Source organism: Protopterus annectens, chromosome 4.part0 (assembly GCF_019279795.1).
Source record: "Protopterus annectens isolate FY-2018-M chromosome 4.part0, PAN1.0, whole genome shotgun sequence".
NCBI lineage: Eukaryota > Metazoa > Chordata > Ceratodontiformes > Protopteridae > Protopterus > Protopterus annectens.
Window position 1 is genome coordinate 181927604 of NC_056733.1, and position 18891 is coordinate 181946494.

General features: G+C 37.2%; 1 protein-coding gene across 3 annotated transcripts in view; it reads left to right on the forward strand.

Moving 5' to 3' along the window:
- Window positions 1–18891, forward strand: part of AFMID (arylformamidase) — a 737969-nt gene that overhangs the window by 215198 nt on the left and 503880 nt on the right. For all 3 annotated transcript variants that reach the window (XM_044068169.1, XM_044068166.1, XM_044068167.1), the window contains exon 2: window positions 6190–6280. In XM_044068169.1, coding sequence (XP_043924104.1) covers window positions 6190–6280 — 91 coding nt within the window. The remainder of the gene's footprint in view (window positions 1–6189; window positions 6281–18891) is intronic.

An 18891-nucleotide genomic window follows, 5' to 3' on the forward strand; every position in this document is an offset into this window, starting at 1 on the left:
GTGAGACAAGCACCTTCACCACTGTGCCAACCCTCCAACCTCAGGTGATATAGATAGCAGTATGTTTAACATGCCCCACCTTCTATGTGTCTGTGAGACAAGCACCTTCACCACTGTGTTGGTCCCCCATTCTCAGGTGGTATATATAGCAGTATGCTTAACATGCCCCACCTTCTGTGTATCTGTGAGACAAACACCTTCACCACTGTGCCAAACCCCAACATCAGGTGGTATACATAGCAGTATGTTTAACATGCCCCACCTTTTATGTGGGGAAATACTGAGCAGGCTTTAAGGATGAGAATAAACCAGCAGAATTATATTAGTAGGAAGGGTGACAATATAAATGAGCTTTGTAACCATGCTAATAAATGCAGTGCTTTTAAGACTTTTTTTCTTATATAAAAGTATGAAAGTACCGAGAAACACAAGAACTGTAACTAGGAGGCACGTGTAGAATACAGGAAATTTCACTGGTAAACTTCATTAAATGCAATTCAGTCCAAGGTATTAACGAAAAATTATTTATTAATAGTACCCTCGCCCTAAGAGCAATGAAGTTAAGAATTAAGTTCTTAAGCTTTTGATATTTTAAGTTATAAATTAAGAATGCCTTATAAAGTTTTATTGTACTGAGATTTTCTTTAAATAACTTATAAGTATTTTTTCCTCTTAAGTGTAGTGATGCATATCCTATGAAAAGTGGTACAATTTGTTTATATATATATATATATATATATATATATATATATATATATATATATATATATACACACACACACACACACATATATATATATATATATATGTACATCGATATATACATATATCTATGTATATATACGTGTGTATATAAATATATATGTATGATATGTATGTGTGTGTGTGTGTGTGTGTGTGTGTGTGTGTGTGTGTGTACATATATATATATATATATATATATATATATATATATATATATACAGACATACATTTTGAAAATAAGTATCATTTTATGTACAACTGAATAAATTAAGATTTTTATAATATTATGTAATATTTTTATATTTTTATATTTTTATTTGATGAACATTGACTTACAAACAGTAATGTTATTTTAAATAGTAAGAAGTTACATTTTGTGGTTCTGATGAAGTTCTGTTAATCTGGAGGAATGAAAGCACTTAATGTCTTATTAAAATGCACTTTGCTCACTGGTCACCCTGTTTTATTGTTTTTAAGTTCAGTTCTACATTACTTGGAGTTTTCATTGGTTATTAAGTTGTATTATGATAAGAAAGACATTGTAAGGTGTTCATAATCTAAATTCAGATTCCACAAATATGTCTTGCAACTGATGTTGTATAATAGTAAAATGTACAGGCAACATTCTTATGTTAGGAAAGCTATTATTACTGCGAGTTTAAAATGTTAAGGCTAACAATGTGCATAGTAATTAATAGCTATATGCTGTATAGAGGATTTTGATTGGTTCTCCAATCCTGCTTGTTTGTTTGAAACATGGATGCCAAGAAATTAGCCTCATGAGCAAACCAAGAGGTGAACTTTGGCATACATGTTGAGAACACATAATATTAGGTTACAATCAGGGATGATGTCATAATTCGTTGTAATATTAGGTTACAATCAGGGATGATGTCATAATTCGTTGTAATATTAGGTTACAATCAGGGATGATGTCATAATTCGTTGTAATATTGGGTTACAATCAGGGATGATGTCATAATTCGTTGTAATATTGGGTTACAATCAGGGATGATGTCATAATTCGTTGTAGTGCATGGAGATATATTTGCACCATGTGCTACTTATTACAGAAAAAAGAGAAGCACAAAATGTTTTGCTGGATTTTAAAGCCGGTAAAGCACTCAGCAAGTGCTGTCAGACAGCTGGACACGTCCGTGAAACACTTTTAAGCAAAGCTGGCTTTAGGCACTAGCAAACCCTGAGATTACTTGAGACCCCCTGTTCCTTGGGGGTCCGCAACCACAACAAGTTATCCTAAATTGATATTTTATAATATGTCTGTCAAACCAAAAAAAGCTAGTACAGCAATCCTGTATATTTTCAACCTGGTTGCTAATAATCACTAATAACACTTATTTATATCTTCTTTAAAATTCAATGATATTCTGATTATAGTTGTTGTTGTTTGTCTTTCAGCTTTTCCCAGTTAGGGGTCGTCACAGTGGAACTCCGGTCCGCTAATGATTGGCAGTAGACTTTCACAAATGCCAAGGTGCCAGCTTGATATTCAACCTTCAACAAAGGCACACCCATTTATGCATGTCTTTCGAACGCCCACCCAACCGCGGGGAGGACATGCAGACTCCACACAGAAGGCATTCCCTGCACTCCAGCCGAGAATCGAACGGGAGAACCTCTTGCTGTGAGGCAACAACGCTACCGCTGCACCACCGCGGATGTATGATATTCTGATTATAGTAACAGTGTTTTATCATGTAACAGGCTTCACAATTCAATTAAATATTTTACCACTGACCTAGTGCCCCTAGCTTAGTTAAATCCTGCTGGTGGACATTCTCTCCAGTCCTCCTCAATGAGGTATATAAAAGTGTCTTACCCCTGCTGCTGATTGAAGGCTGCTAAACAGCAGTCACTGATCTGGTGCAGCAGTACCTGTGTAAAATCAACAACATAGTTAGCTCTAGGTACCTGCAGTATTCATGGCTGCAGGGCCGCCCTTAATCATCCTTGACTGTGTGGGAGGGGGATCAAAGTATCTGAAAGTCCTGCTGGTTGTAGAAAAATGAGGAGAAAGAATTGTACTTTTTTCCTGATTATGCACTTTTACCTTAACAGGGTTGTGATGTGACCTTTTAAGGATAAAGCTGATAATGAACATGAGCAAGTAAACACTAGAGATTAGCAGCCCAGAGTGACTGATCTCAGTGCACACCATGAATTTTAAGAAGAGCTGATGCTTCCAGCCTTCAGGGATGTTTTCTCTTTCAGGGAGTTTTTATAAATACTGGCAGAACACCAGATTCTATAACGTTCAACTTCTGTGCTGCAGAATTTTTCGTAATGCCAAAAGTAATAACAGAATAAAGGCTTAAAATCAGGAACATGTTTTAAGGATTACTCTAATTCATTTAAAAAATTAATATAATAACACCTTTTGCATCAACATGCATTTTTGGACAATAAGAAGCATAAAACTGATGTCTGAATTTATTGACTGTCTGTAATCTTGAATGATTTACCAGCAAATCAAACTTTTTATGTAGGACACAGCAAAATTATAAGGTAAAATCAGGGAAGGTCTCTGAAATCAGGGAGAGTAACTGATATGCATTACTCCTCAATGAGGCAAATAAAAGTGACTTACCCCTGCTGCTGTTTGGTAGCTGCTAAGCAGCATTCACTGATCTAGTGTGGCAGTACCATTGTTGCACAATGTATTGCTATTTGCTAAAATAAGTACAAAACTAGTACTGATATGGCTTATGCATGTGTGTATGTGTGTGTGTATGTGTGTGTGTGTGTGTGTGTGTGTGTGTGTGTGTTTGTGGGTTCCTATTAAATGAAGGAAGACGCATTCTTTCGAATGCGTCTTGATCGAACTTGAAAGTGCAAAAAGACAAAATAGCGAAATGGCATATAAGCAAAGTCTTTCCCTGGGAAAAAAATCACTTGGCCGCTTCCATTACTTTGCCACTTTTGTGACTGTAGTGTGATCTCAAAGTTGATATATTTAAGTAGGGGGGGGGGTGGGGGGCAAAGCCCCTCACTTTATGTAGTGTTTAAATTTTTTTTTTGTTTTGTGCTGTTCTAAGCATTCGAGATTGTAAGCTTTCACTTACATGGGTTCGATAAATCGTTCACTTTTTTAAGCGTTCGATGAATTAACATAGACCCGTGTGTGTGTGTGTGTGTGTGTGTGTGTGTGTGTGTGTGTGTGTTTGTGTGTGTGTGTGTGTGTGTGTGTATGTACTTTTGTAAAAAAAATATCAAATATTTTTATCTGTGCACACACCCAATAATGCCAGGACACATACATTATTCTTCTGGGTATCAGTAAAAATGCAACAAAAAGTAATTACATTTCAAAAATAAGGCATGAAATATATCACAGGACATTCAGATACTTTGATGTTCTAAGAGTCTGGTGGCCCTGGCTCCCCAGACTGTATAAATGGATACAGTAAAACCCCCTTAATCATACTTGACTGTGTAGGGGCTCCACAAAAGCTGTTGCTGGTTGAGGGAAAATGAGGAGAAAAAATGTATTAATTTTATGATTATACTTTTTAAGTTGAACAGGGCTGTGATATGACTCTGTTAGAATAAAGCTGATAATGGCCTCTGCTTTCAACCACACCCATTCTTAAACCAGACCTGCTGAGATGTGTGCTTACAGAAAGTTGATCTAGGTTATGGGGGTGCTGGGGATTGTGTGGTTATTACTACTTTCATTTTCATCACAGTCAAACCTTAAAGGTGTGCACATGAGGTCATTATAGCTTATGTTTGGGCTGAGAACAGTGTGGTCATTGTTTCTTTTACTTTTCTCACAGACCTCAGAGGTGTACAAAGAAGGTTCCTATAGCTTGGGTATGGGCAGTGTACTGTTTAGGAGAAACAAAGTAGAATATATTACTGTAATCATTATGATTTTCACTTTCTTCACAGTCACACATCAGGCACATATACAGGTGGCTGCTTTTGGGGGTTAGGGGTGAGGAGGCATGCAATGTATATGCATGTCAGCCGTCACTTCAAATAATGACTGTGCAGTTTGAACTTCTGCTTTCATCCCAGTCTAACACCAGAAGGATGCATACGCATTGATTGCCTTTTGCGGGGATAGTGAGGCAGGCTGTATTCTCAGATAGGACCTGTGTAACCTCACAGCAACTGTCTTGTTAGTTTATTGTGAGCTCCTGTTTTGTCAGCTTTCAACATTAAGCCTTTGGCACAACTTAGGCTTCCTTGAAAAAAAAATAATAATAAGAGTGAAATTATTTTCTTACTAATACTTTTTGTTTAGACCACTGTTGAATTAAAAGGTTGGGAAAATGCTCTAAAATACATGCCAGAGAATCTATAACCCTATAGCTTCTGGGGGCATCAGCTTAATTGAGTTATTTCTTAAATAGTTATTACTTCTCTATCTTGGTCAGGAAAGGTGTGTTTAAAGTATGCAAGGAAAACTAAAGCTGAACCACACTGAATTTCTTTCCTTAATCATACTTTCTGATCAAGCCATCATTGGGATGAAAAGGTTGGGTAAAAAGAAAAAAACTTAAAAATGCACATCAGAGCACAAAGAAAGTTATGGCTTCTTGAAAAGCTGAAGAGTAAGACAAAATGTAAGAAAAGGAAGAAAAAAATTAATGTGCATGATATGAGGATAACAGAGGGGAACATTAGCGGATATGTGTATGTGTGTGTGTGTGTGTGGGGGGGTATGCAAAATCAGTAGATAGTGCCTAGGGTGCAATTTCACTGAAGTCTGGCCCTGTACATAGAGTTATTGTAATGTATCATTGTTGAAATTAAATGCCAGTAACTGTGAATGGACCTTTGTGAGATGGGCCAACATAGTGTGGTACAGAGGCCTGTTGTAATTAAGGGCATTGTAGCTGTAGGTCATTCTATGTGTATAGTCCTAAAAGTTTGCATCATGAACTAAAAGGTTACTTAGGAGGGGTGGCAGTAACAGGGTGATACTTAGACTGAAAGCACCTTACACTTGTTGGGGCCCCCAAAATGCTAACACTGGCCCTGCTTTTAAGTAAAGTCGGGGCAGAATGTAAAAATCGACTGTTGGCAGAAAATAAGTTGCTTTGATTTCTTCCACTGTTGTTTGCTGTCTGTCACTGTTACTTTTTTTGTGTGAGGCCTGATCTTACCAGTATTTGGGGGGGGGGTGCTTAACAATTGCTGCTGGTTTGTTTTTCCTCTCGATATTGGAGCATAGTCACTGCATTCCATGTACTAGATAAATGGCTTGAAACTTCATTAATAACAGTAATAACAGTAATGAGGTTCCTTTTAGGTACTGTGTTGTAGAGTCATTTACTTTCAAGCTCTTAAACTGGATTAATAGTCAGGCTATATACAACTTTAAATGTGCCCTTTAATATGGACTTTATGTTCAGTTTCTGAGTGACACCAGCATGTACAGTATTCAATAATATTTTTATTTATTTTTCTCTGCAGGAGCTGGAGAAGCAGTACTCCCCCAGCTGCTGGTCTCACCGCATGGAAAAGGATGTTGTCATAGATGCTCACGTGAAAACTCTGACAGAAGGTTAGTAAGGAGCAGATTCCATAGCACAGCAGTCACAGTCACTGGGGCCTTTCCATTCACTTCTTGTAAACCATTAGCTCCCAAAGTAAAGATAAATAGATTTCAGACAAATGGACTGAAACATTCACCCCCCCAAAAAAGGAAGGAAAATATGTATCAGTTAAACGTTTTAATTTCAGATATATGCAGCACTCAGAACTGAGAGAGAACAAATGTTACTGGCATCAGCAGAACAACTTAAAACAGACCTATTTCCAGTTAAGTGAAGGTCAGAAATAAATGGGTGGGGAAGGAATAATTAATTTTACATTATATAGGCTTGTTGGTAATATATTAAATTGACTAACCCTATTTCAGTGCTGTGAATACATCCAGTTAGAATGGAATTAAAGCTGAACTTTGAAAAATATTTTTTGCTGTTCTCCTTGTGAATAATGCTGCTTTCTGAAACTCTATAAAATTATACTGTATTTGAACTTACCTCGGACAAGGCAATAAAACCTCAGTGAGCAAGCCCTAGGAAAGATTTCACTTACAAAATGGGACTAACATACTGAAGTAAAAGCAGATCACTATAAATAAGTCATTATACAGTATATACCATGCAACTATAGGACAAGAAATTACATTAGCAGTATACCCAAGAAGGACATCAGTCTTCAGACAGAGCATTCTGGAAATGCTGTTTTATACTCTTAACTCAAAAAGCATTGCCCACCACCCCATTTTACATTGCAAAGTATACGCACCTGCCCACGTATTGCACGTTAAACATTTAATAAATGTATGCATTATTTTAGCTACTTTACACGCACAAATGTAAAATAATAAATGAGAAATCTTATATCTAAGAAAGCAATGTACTGAAATGTTCTTGACATAACTTTAGACTGCTGTAGACATATTCTGATTTCAGTGTAACAAAATATTTCTGACAGAACTGCAGAAAATATCAACTCAGTGGTACAATCTATGCCTGAGCAGATTATTACAAACTATCCTCATAAGTGAACGTGGGAGGATTGAAGAACATTACTGTAAGAAAAAAGAAGAGAAAGACAGATGTTGACTACATGGCTCAAGCTTTGGATGTACAAAGCCAGCTGGATGAGAATTATATGTTTGCAAATTCAAAAAGCAATGAAAACAGTGGGATTAACAAGACTGATGGTGATGAAGATCATTCCTTTGTAACAATTGATAGAGCAGATATTACTGTATCAGAAACTGAACATTCTTCAGATCTGGTCAGAAAAGATATTCTTATTAATGAAGATTCAATTATTAGAGGAACTGATGTTTACATTTGCAGAGAAGATAATTAGCATTGAATAGTGTTATGCTTGCCAGGAGCAAAAATAGAAGATGTGACAAAAGCCTTGGAACACCTTAATGTAAGGAAGTACGGATCTGTTTTTATTCATGTAGGTACAAATTATCTCATTCGCAAGGACTCTCTGACTGTTAGAAGGGAACTTACAGCCCTCTTAGATAATATAGCTTATACTGGTGTTAGGACGTATTTTTTTACAAATCACATATAGCAGAAAGGGTAGTCAGGTCACCATAAATGAAAAGATATTTTAGCTAAATATATGCATGGAAAAAATATCCCATTAAAAAAAATGGAAATGTGTAGAGCATCCAAGCCTAGATTTGGGTGCACATGTTCTGACAGGATGGCATTCATTTGTCAAGATCAGGGGAGAGAATTTTTGCAGAAGGTATTTTGCAATATTTGACAAACATTAGGCAGGATTTTTGCCAGTTCCAAAATCTAACAGTTCATAGATAGCAACATTTGATGCATCTCTGATGGTTGTTAATGCTAGGATAATTAATAATACATTTTTTATTGGAAAATTTGCTACATTTCCACAAGATTGATGTTGTTATGGTTAAAGAACAATTATTGGAATCCAGTTCTGTCAGGGTATAAATGTTTTTATTGTAACAGACATTCTAACAAAAAAAATTAGGTGGAGGTGTTATGATAAGGATTTGTGATTATGTGAGCTACTGCCACCTATGGCAGGAGAAGCAGGGCAGTGGAGGTATAATATATGCCAGTATAGCTTGCTGGAGTTTTGTAAATAATTATGTCATTTGTATATCAAACTGATTTGTACAGGCTCTTATGTTGAAAATGTATTTGTAAAGCTGCTTGTGTTAAAAATGTACTGACAGAAAAGAAATATACTTGTATGTCAGACTGTATTGTAACTGTTGAAATGAATATATTGTAACAGAGGATACTGGAAGAGAAGAGATTAATCTCAGTCCAGCTAACTTTGAAAAATAGTCTGAAATTAAATTACATGGCTTAAGCCATAAAGATTATATTTTACAGTTCTGATTGCATACAGAGACAAAATGTCTGTGAAAACCGGGACTAGGAATCTTACTGCATTGTCCTTAGGGGTGAAATAATTGCTTCCCTGGAAGGGTGGAAGTTTATGAACTGGTTTTATATCTTCCAGATGCTATAACACATTTAGCAAGGCTCTGTCTGTGAGTATGGTAACACATATATGCTACATTTTGGTTCAGTAAAAGGGGATAGTGTGGGAACCAGAAGTCAGATGACCAGACGTGTGTGATGTCATTTTGTAATTATGTTATAATACTAGATGTGGCAGAAGTCTCAGTGCAGTTTGTTTGTGAAACATGACAAAGAAGGACTGCTCACCCACATCATCTTACCTCACTTTAGTAAGTAACTAGAGAATAGTAATTCTTTAGATCAGTCAGGAAAATATAGCAAGATTAGTTAAGTACTGTTTTTCTGTATCTGTATGAATCTATGCATATGTGTTATTTTTAATATTTCCTGTGATAAAACTCTGGTGTTTATTGTAAAGAAATATATAGTATTTTCATGTTCTTTTATTATTTATTATTAAATATATTTAAACTTTTCATTGTGGCTTGTCCTTTAGAGAATATTTGAAGCTTTGAGACTACTTATGTGTATTTGGTGACACTGTGGCAGCTCCTGAATGCCTTGCTACATTGGTCAAACACTACCATTTGTATTAGTATTAATTTTACTCAGTATAATTGAGTACCCTTGTAAGAGCCTTAGAGTAGCTGGCTTTGGAGTGTTCAGGGGCAGTACCTACTTTATAGTCTGGGCAGGGGGTGGGGCATGGCTGGTAAATCTGTGCCAGCCTTTCCCAGGTGTGTGTGTGTGTGTGTGTGTGTGTGTGTGTGTGTGTGTGTGTGTGTGTGTGTGTGTGCGCATGTGTGTGAAAATCAAATGTCAAAGAGTGTGTGTGTCAGCTACTTGCAGTAGGGATACAGAGCACTGGTTTCACAGAGAGTATAGTAGAAGACTTGGCTTGGAGCACTCAGCTGATGACTCAACTCTACAGCTGTGTCAGTGGGGGGCCTTATTGGGGGATCTGAAGAGAGAGAGAGAGAGAGAGAGAGAGAGAGAGAGATGGAAACTCAGCCCCCAAACTGTGTTCCGTCTGTACTCTTGAGGGAAGTTGTGCTTGGTGCAGAGAGCTGCTTGTGAAAATACTACATGTATCCATTTTTGTTTCAAGTGAACGTCCCTCACTGATGTCTGTAGTGAGGATTGAAACTCCTTGATTATTGGCCCAGAGCAGGGATAGCACATATTGGTGAGCAGTGGTGTGGATTTTAATTGAACTTCTGTACCCTGTAGGCAGTTGTCACAGAAGGTGTATGTACTTTCACCACCACAAGATAAACATACAGAGTTTCATTTTCACAACAGTTTTATTTATTTTTGTTAGTTTTGTTTAGTCAGGGAAAGCAGGCAAAATGTCAGCTGAGGAGTATGGCAAGCTGACAAACAACCAGTTGGACAAGGTGTGTGACTGCTGCATGCCAACCTGACTAAAGAGGAAATGATTTCAGCATTAGTCTCAGCTGTAGCCCAGAATGGCAACCAGTAGGATAACCAGTCTGGTGATGGGGATTTGCAGTCTTAAGAAACAGGACAGTTTACCTTTTCCTCAGATGACTTAAAAACCCGTCTGGAGATAAAGAGACTTGTACTTAAGGCCAAATGTTTGGAAATAGAATCAGCAGAAAGACTGCATCATTTGGAGGCTGAAGAAAATGAGAGACTGTGGCAGGCAAAACATATGGAACTGGAATCAGCATAGAGACTATGGCATTTGTAGGCTGAAGAAAATGAAAAGCAGTGTCAACATGAGAGGGAAATGACTTTTCTTCAGGGTCATTGAGGTAATGGGGAAGGGAATAACTGAACCCCAGAAGCAATAAAGGGCAGCACATTTCTTCCACACTTTACAGCATGTGATAATTTTGATAGTTTTATTCATATATTTCTTATTTCTAAGAGTATGTAAATAGTATAATGTTAACCAAGAACTCTGAGTACTGTTCCTGATCCCCTTACTCCATGGTAAAGCTGTAACCGCTGTTTCTAAATTGTCTGATATTAACTGTTTAAATTATGACAAGGTTAAACAATGTTTATTGGAATATTTCAGTTAATACCTGAAGCTTACAGAAAAAAAGTTTCATGAGCATACACAAGGCAGATGAAAGTGTATGTGACAGTATTGCTGAGTTAAGCACTTATTTAAATAAGTGGGTGAGTGGGTATCAGGTCACCACAATTGAAAGGCTGGTGACCTTTTGGTGAGGGAACAAGCCCTTAGCACTTTGCCTGAAGACATGAGAATCTGGTTGGCAGACTGGGAGTGTAACTCTGCAGATGAGCTAGGGAGACCGGGAGTGTAACTCTGCAGATGAGCTGGGGAGACTGTGAGTGTAACTCTGCAGATGAGCTGGGGAGAAAAGAGGATCTCTACTTAGCAAGCAGGGCATCACTGCACAAGAAGGGGATACTCAGTGCTGCACATGGATATAAGGAAACCCATGGTGGGCAGCCTAAACCACCCCAACAGAGTCCACCAGGAACAGAAGAAGCCACTAGTTCAGGTACATGGACAGTATCAAGGGTTAGATGTTTTAAATGTAACCAGTGGGGACATGTAGCATACAGACGTCCATGGATGCAAGGTGGGGAACAAAAGCTGGGGAGCTAGCAAGTGGAAATAACAGTATGCTAGTGGTAAGTTCCCTAGGGGTACCAGACAATCAGCAGAGTTTATATCCTATCTTAATGGATGGAAAACAGGCCACTGCTAAGAGAGACACAGCCTCTAAAATAACTATTGTGAAACCTGCAGTGGTTAAAGAGGAGCAGTACTTGCTTTGACAGTCCACTCCAGTCAGAGCTTTAGGAGGGACCCCATTCCAAATGCCTTTGGGAAGGGTTCACTTCAACTGGGAGGGTGGAAAAGTAAGCAAGTAAGTAGGTGGTTTGAGGATATCCCTGCAGATGTCCTGATAGGGAATGTTTATGATAATGCAGTACCTTGTGTGCAGACAGTTACATGCAGTCAAGCTTGGAGACAGGCATGTGGGGCTGGTAGAGAAGAACAACCAGCCAGTGAATCCACCAATAATTTATTAAAATAATAAAAATCAGCTCAGCTCTAACGTCTCGGCTCACCACACAAGCCTTCAAGGAATAAAAGCACATCAGAAAAACTTGCCTCATATATTATGTTCAATTAAACAATTAATTAATTAAATAGTTAAATCAGATATTTCCAATTTAACTCTTCATTAAGTCCATATGGATGCAGAGTATTACATTTCAAAATATAAAGAGATTCCTTTATCAAAAGCTGTTTTTTAAAAGACATTCATCAAATACTGACGCTTTAACTTTCTCTAATATAGTAACCTGTAAACCTTCACTATTACCATTATGGAAACATTTAAAATGAGTAGCTACAGAACTTTCTTGTTTCATATTACTAATGTCTCTTATATGCTCAAGCATTCTAACCTTAAATGCCCTCTTGGTCTCTCCAATGTAAAACAAGTTACACGGGCATTTAAGTGTGTATATAACTCCTTCTGTGTTGCATGTAAAACTGCAACATGTATCAAATGGAATGTGATTAATATAAACAAACTTATCTATTACATATTTACAAGCCTTACATTTTTTACAAGAAGTGCCCAATGGAAGTATATTTTGATTAATTCTAACGTCTGGGGGACAAAACTTCCCTTTAACAATGAAGTTATGTACATTTCTAACCCTTATGTAAGAAATTCCCAATTTAGCATTTAACCAAGAAGAGACATTTTTCAAAGAGCACAAATAATTCCAAAAATATTTTACTTCTTGAGAAATTTCAAAACTTAAACATCCAAAAGTAGTAACAAAATAAATAGATTCAGAGGGTTCCTGTTCTAGCCATTTTATGTGGAACCATCATATGTGAATTAATATATAAATTATTTGTAACAGAGCCAGAACATAACTTCTTCCAGCTTCTTTCTATCAAATTCCTATCATAACCCCTCTTCTCGAACATGTCCACATTTACTTTTAATTCTCTTTTTAAATCTCCAATATTGTTACATAATCTAGATACCCTAAGCAACTCACCATATGGAAGTGCTTACAAAGTATGAGTTGGATGACAACTATCCCTATGTACAAATTGTGTACCCTGATCAAATTTTCTATGGACAGTAGTATGTAAAACAGTCCCTTTGATAATACTCAATTGTGCATCCAAAAAAGGAATGCATGTTCCTATTAACAGTCCATCAAATTGTAAATGAAATCTATTACAATGTAAAGACTGAATAAATTGTTCAACCATGCCATGCCCACCCTGGCAATAAAAATTAAATCGTCACTATATTGGAAATATCTAACAACATGCTGACGAACAAATATGCTTCTATAAATGTATTCTGATTCAAAAAGACCCATGCTAAGGTTAGCGTACATGGGGGCAAAGGCAGCCCCCATGGCCGTACCTTGTTTCTGTCTATAAAGAATATTATTAAACTCAAAAAAGTTTTTAGAAAGACAGAAATAAATTAGTCTATAATATATTCTGTAACTGGAGAAGTTCCTAGAAAAAAATCTAACTGCCTCTAAGCCAAAGGCATGACCAGTACTAGTATATAGGCTCTTAACATCTATTGTGAAAAAATACATTTCACTATTCCATTGTACATCACTAATTTTATGTATAAAATCAAATACATCTCTAATATAAGAAGGAAGTTTATATACCGCAGAGCTCAAATAATGATGTAAAAAAACACCTAAGGCATGTGTGAAATAATCACAACCAGCCACTATAGGCCTCCCTGGTGGTCTATTTAGATCTTTATGCACCTTAGGAAGGCAATAGAAATGTGCCATTTTGCTATCTTTTATTTCAAATTTATTCTTAATATCTAAAGCTGTCAAATATCAGAGTCTAATTCCTTTGGATAGAAGTTCATAATATTCCTTTATGGCTTGATTGTATAGTAATATATCAACAATTTCATAAGTTTGATTATCATTTAAATGCTATATACACATAGAAAAATACTGAGCATGGTGCATGATAACTAATTTGTTTCCTTTATCTGAGGGTTTAAATATAACGCCATCCATTTTACTTAATGTTTTAAGAGCTTTCCATTCCATAATAGATAAATTGTAATTAATAAACCTCTATTTTTATCACATTTTGTAAAATCATCATAGAGAGCATGTGGGGCTGGTAGCCTGGGGGAGACCCAGACAGATCAAACACCTGAAGCCAGGGCTGGTGAGGGGGCTATTTCAGGGAGGGGGCTACCCTGTAGCAGTGAGCCTGAAGGTGAGGCACATCTGCTGGTCAGTACTGATCTTCCCTTGGACAGGGTGACTGCAAAGGCAGATGTGAGTGGTAGTACCCAGGCTGACAGTGAGGTACCACTGTCAGAAGATTCCAGACTTCCTGTGGAAGGGGAGCTGGGAAGGGTCACAATGGTAGAATTGAGACAGGCTCAGGTTTTTGATTTTAGACTAAGAGGCTTGCGGGAGGTAGTTAAGGAGGCACATGATTCTCAAGGAAAGGGGGAGTCTGTATACTGGGACAAAGGATTACTGTATAGTGAGTGAACCCCTGATGGAGGGCTAGAGGATGAGGTAATACAACAGTTGGTAGTGCCTACAGCCTACCATCTGGCACTTCTAGCCATAGCCCATGACATTTATTTTGCAGGTCATACAGGCATAAAGCATAACAAGAGATGTATTATGCAGAACTTTTATTTGCCTGGGATTGCAAGGAATGTAACAGGTTATTGCTGGACCTGTGCTCAGTGCCAAAAAGTAGGCAAGGCAGGAGACAAGGTCAAAGCTCCTTTGATGCCTTTATCTATGATTGAGGAACCATTTCAGAGGGTAGCTATGGATATTGTGGGGCCTCTGAGTACCCCAAGTTCCACAAGGAAGAAGTATACCCTGCTGGTAATAGATTATGCTACTAGATATCCTGAGGTGGTGGCTCTGTTCCCCATTGTGGCAGAGAAGGTGGCAAATGCTTTGTTAGAGATTTTCAGCAGGGTAGGTTTCCAGAGAGAAGTACTGACTGACATAGATGCCAGTTTCTTTTCAGACCTGATGGCTTATCTGTGGAAGTGCTGTGTGGTGAAGGACTTAAAGACCACTTCCTACCACTCCCAGACTAATGGTGTTGTGGAGAGGTTAAACTCTACACTAAAGACCATACTACAGGCATTTGCAGACCAGTTTGAGAGAGAGTGGGACAAATATTTGCCCCATCTGCTGTGTGCATACAGAGAGATACCTCAGTAATTGACAGGTTTTTCACCCTTTGAGTTGCTGTATGGACATTTAGTGAGGAGCCTTTAGATTTGATTCATGATGAGTGGGAGGGTGTGTGAATCCCACAAGGAGTCTGTTGTGGCATATGTCCTAAACCTCAGGACAAGGCTTAGGGGAACTCATGAGCTTGGCCCAGGAGAACATGGCATGAGCCCAACAGCAGAAAAATGTCTGGTATGACAGGAATGCTTGAGCCTGAGAATATGCTGTGGGACAGCAGGTTATGGTGCTCATTCCTGTCAGACACAATAAGCTGCAGGCAGTTTGGGAGGGACCCTTCAAAGTGGTAAGGAATGTCAATGATTTTAACTATGTGATAAACCTGCAAGGCAGGAGCACAAATTATACCATGTTAACATAATGAAGCCTTACCATGATAGGGGGGCCCTTGTGCTGAGTATTTGCTTCAGCATGTCAGGGAGGTCCTGGGCAGACTGCAAAGTTCAGGGCTGACCATTAAGCCCAGTGTCAGGTGGGTATGCAGAGGTCTCCTACCTGGGGCATAGAATGGAGAGTAGTAAGATCAGGCCAGAACCTGCCAAAGTGGAATGTATTCATGCGTGGCCTTCCCCTGTTACCAAAAACCAGGTGAGAGCATTCTTGGGGACAGCTTTGTACTATAGAAAGTTAATTTCCAAATACAGTAAAATAGCTGCTCCCCTCACAGACCTAATGAGGAAAAACAGGCTAGATAAGGTAGTGTGGACCCCAGCCTATGAGCAGGCATTCCAAAAGCTTAAAAACGCTTTGGGAGAACCCCATGTGTTAGCCAGTCCAGGTTACAGCAAAGAATTTGTTGTGCAGGTGGATGCTTTGAACCATGGGGTGGGGGCTGTATTCAGCCAGGTTTCCTCAGAGGGAGAAGAGCACCCAGTTGTACATCTCAGCTATAGACTATAACCTAGGGAGGAATGTTATGCAGCAGTAGGAAAAGAATATGTAGCCATAGTATGGGCACTGCAGAAACTTCAACCCTATCTGTATGGAAGGAAATTCACTGTAGTTACAGACCACAATCCCTTAACATGGCTATTTCAAGACAGCCAGCAAAATGCCAAGTTATTAGGGCAGAGCCTAGATTTGCAGGCATATAACATGAGAGTGCATCACTGTAAGTTGGTCAGCAATGCCAATGTAGATGGGCTATCAAGACGGCATGAGTTAATGTGTTCCCAGACAGTATCATGTCCCTGAAGCCAAGTTTTTCAAGGGTCACTTGAAAAACTAGCTTGAGTCTTCAAAGGGGGAAGAGATGTGATGATGTGAGGTAGCCATACAAGAGAGAGGATTAAGGGATGTAAAAATATATATGTATGTAATATATTGTCAAGATGATTTGTGTGTTGTGTTGTATCAAAAGTGGGTCAACAGTGGGTCTGCTAGATAAATGTATGTACTAATGTTGTTGAATCAATATTATTCCCACCTGTTTCTGGTAAATTTAAGTCCCTAGCTAATATTATTCTTCCCTCCTGTGTCTATGCACGTGTGGGAACCAGAAGCCAGATGACCAGATGTCTGTGATGCCATTCTGTAATCTGGCACTGAAATGATGTTTTAATACTAGATGAGTCAGATGTCTCAGTGCAGTCTGTTTGTGAAATCTGACCCCTCATGACCCCCATCCATCTTGCTTTGCTTTTGCTAACCAGGGAGTAAATAAATAGTAGTTCAGAGGAAAATATGGAAAAGATTAGTATAAGAGATTTTATTTTATTTGTGTGATCTGTGTGAATGTGTCCATTGTTATTATTTTTATTATTTCCTGTGATGTTGTTTCTGTTGTTTATTGCAAGTAGATATTTAGTATTTTCATGTTATTTTATTATTTATTATTAAATATTTTTAAACTTTTCTTTGCAGGTTGGTGGTCATTCTTTTAAACTTTGTATGAATTCCTTTAGGTCATCAGCACTTGACTTTGGTGGTCTGTACACTACCTACATTATAGTCTGGGCATTACATGTTCTAGATTGTGTAACTTCGACAATAAAACAACCCTGAACATATAGCAATCATTGGAGTGTACAGACCACCAAAGTCAAGTGCTGATGACCTAAAGGAATTCATACATTTATTGCATGAGACACAGGAGGGAAGAATAATATTAGCTAGGGACTTAAATTTACCAGAAACAGGTGGGAATAATATTGATTCAACAACATTAGTAAGGAAATTATTCACAATGTATCAGGAGGGAACACAAACTGCTTCAGATTGTAAAAACTCCTGGGGAATGGAGCACTAAGCATTGTGTGTGTGTGTGTAAGAAATTACTGTTACTTCAAGTTTTGCTACGCTGAGCTGCAGTGCAGTGATCATGAGGTTATTAACTGGTAATTTTTGTTATTTAGATAAACTGAAAAAACAAGAAAAACCAATGCAAGATTAATTATTATATTTATTATTGAAGCAAAACAGTCACTATGTAAAACTATAAAGTTGATATGTCAGTTTGAAAAAACCACAGATGGAATGTATATGGAGTTGAAAAAGATTTGTGAAAAAAAAAAAAAAAAAAAAAAAAAAAACAAACAAACAAACAACAAAAAAAAAACAAAACAAACAAAAGTTATATATCAGGGATAATATAATATAATTAAGGGGATATATATTACAAGATACCCTATTGAAATAAAAGAAAAGAAAAAATAAAAAAAATAAAAGACAACAAACTGAACTAAAATAAAAACTAGCAAAACAAACAAGCTGGACAAACAAAGATCAAGAAAATATTGAAAGAAGAAAAGAAAAAGAAAATTAGAATATGCATATAAAAACAAATAGATGCATAAGATATGATTTAGGAGATGAGACATATACAAATTAGTAAACTGTGTGTAAAAAAAAAAAATGTATGTGAGTATCTAAAATGTATTCTAAAAATAAAAAAAAAAAATTATATGCAAAACAGTTTACAAAAAAGCAATGATAGTTTGGGGGGGTGATAAGTTGTCGTAGTATCCAGGAAAGAACTTCATAAATTAGATCATTAAAAAAATTAGATACAAAATAAAATTAACAAAGCACAGGCACACAAAGAAAAGAGTAAAGAGACAGAACCTACAAGATTAGTATGCAGAACTTCTGCAGCAATTATATCTATTTTTTACTATATCATATAAATATGGGGAGAAATATAAGATTGGAGGCGTGCTTAACTAAAACTGTGTTAAGGGAAAATGTGTTATGAAGAGGGGAAGGGAGGAGAACCAAATATGGTAATGTTGTATGTTATTCTCAAATAATAGAATATGTTGGATAATAAATATATTGAATAATTGAATAGTTTATTGTAGAAACTGATATGCATATATATCGATGTTATATAATAGCATATGTATAACATGATGTTAACAACACATATAACAATATATTTATAACAGTGTATAATGAACCATTATTATGGATTTATATGATGCATTTTTCTTACACATTTTTAAGTTTTGACATAAAGCAAAGGTCAAGGTCAAACACAACAACTAGGTATTGATGTACTAGTATAAGATGGGCTCTTAGCATAGGATACAGATATAGCTGCTCGAGTACCACACAGCTGATAGTACCAGGTTTACTTTTGGTTACAGTCACTTTCAGAGGGTCTGGGTCTATCTCTGGTATCTAGGCCTTGTATAACAGATTGTATCTTTCAGACCTAACTCTTCCATCTGAGGGGTTCTACAGTCTATGCATTGATGACTCCTGAAATTGGGTAAACTGATCCCATGTAAACTACAGAAATGCATGTGTCTGCAAAAGAGACTTGACTAAATTCACCATTTAAAGCACCAGGAGAATGTATGCTGATAAGTTCTGAAAAAGTAAGCATATGTAATTTGGGAGACACAAAACACAGGATCTGGGTATATGCGTAGATCTAGTTTTCAGTTTTTTGAAACAT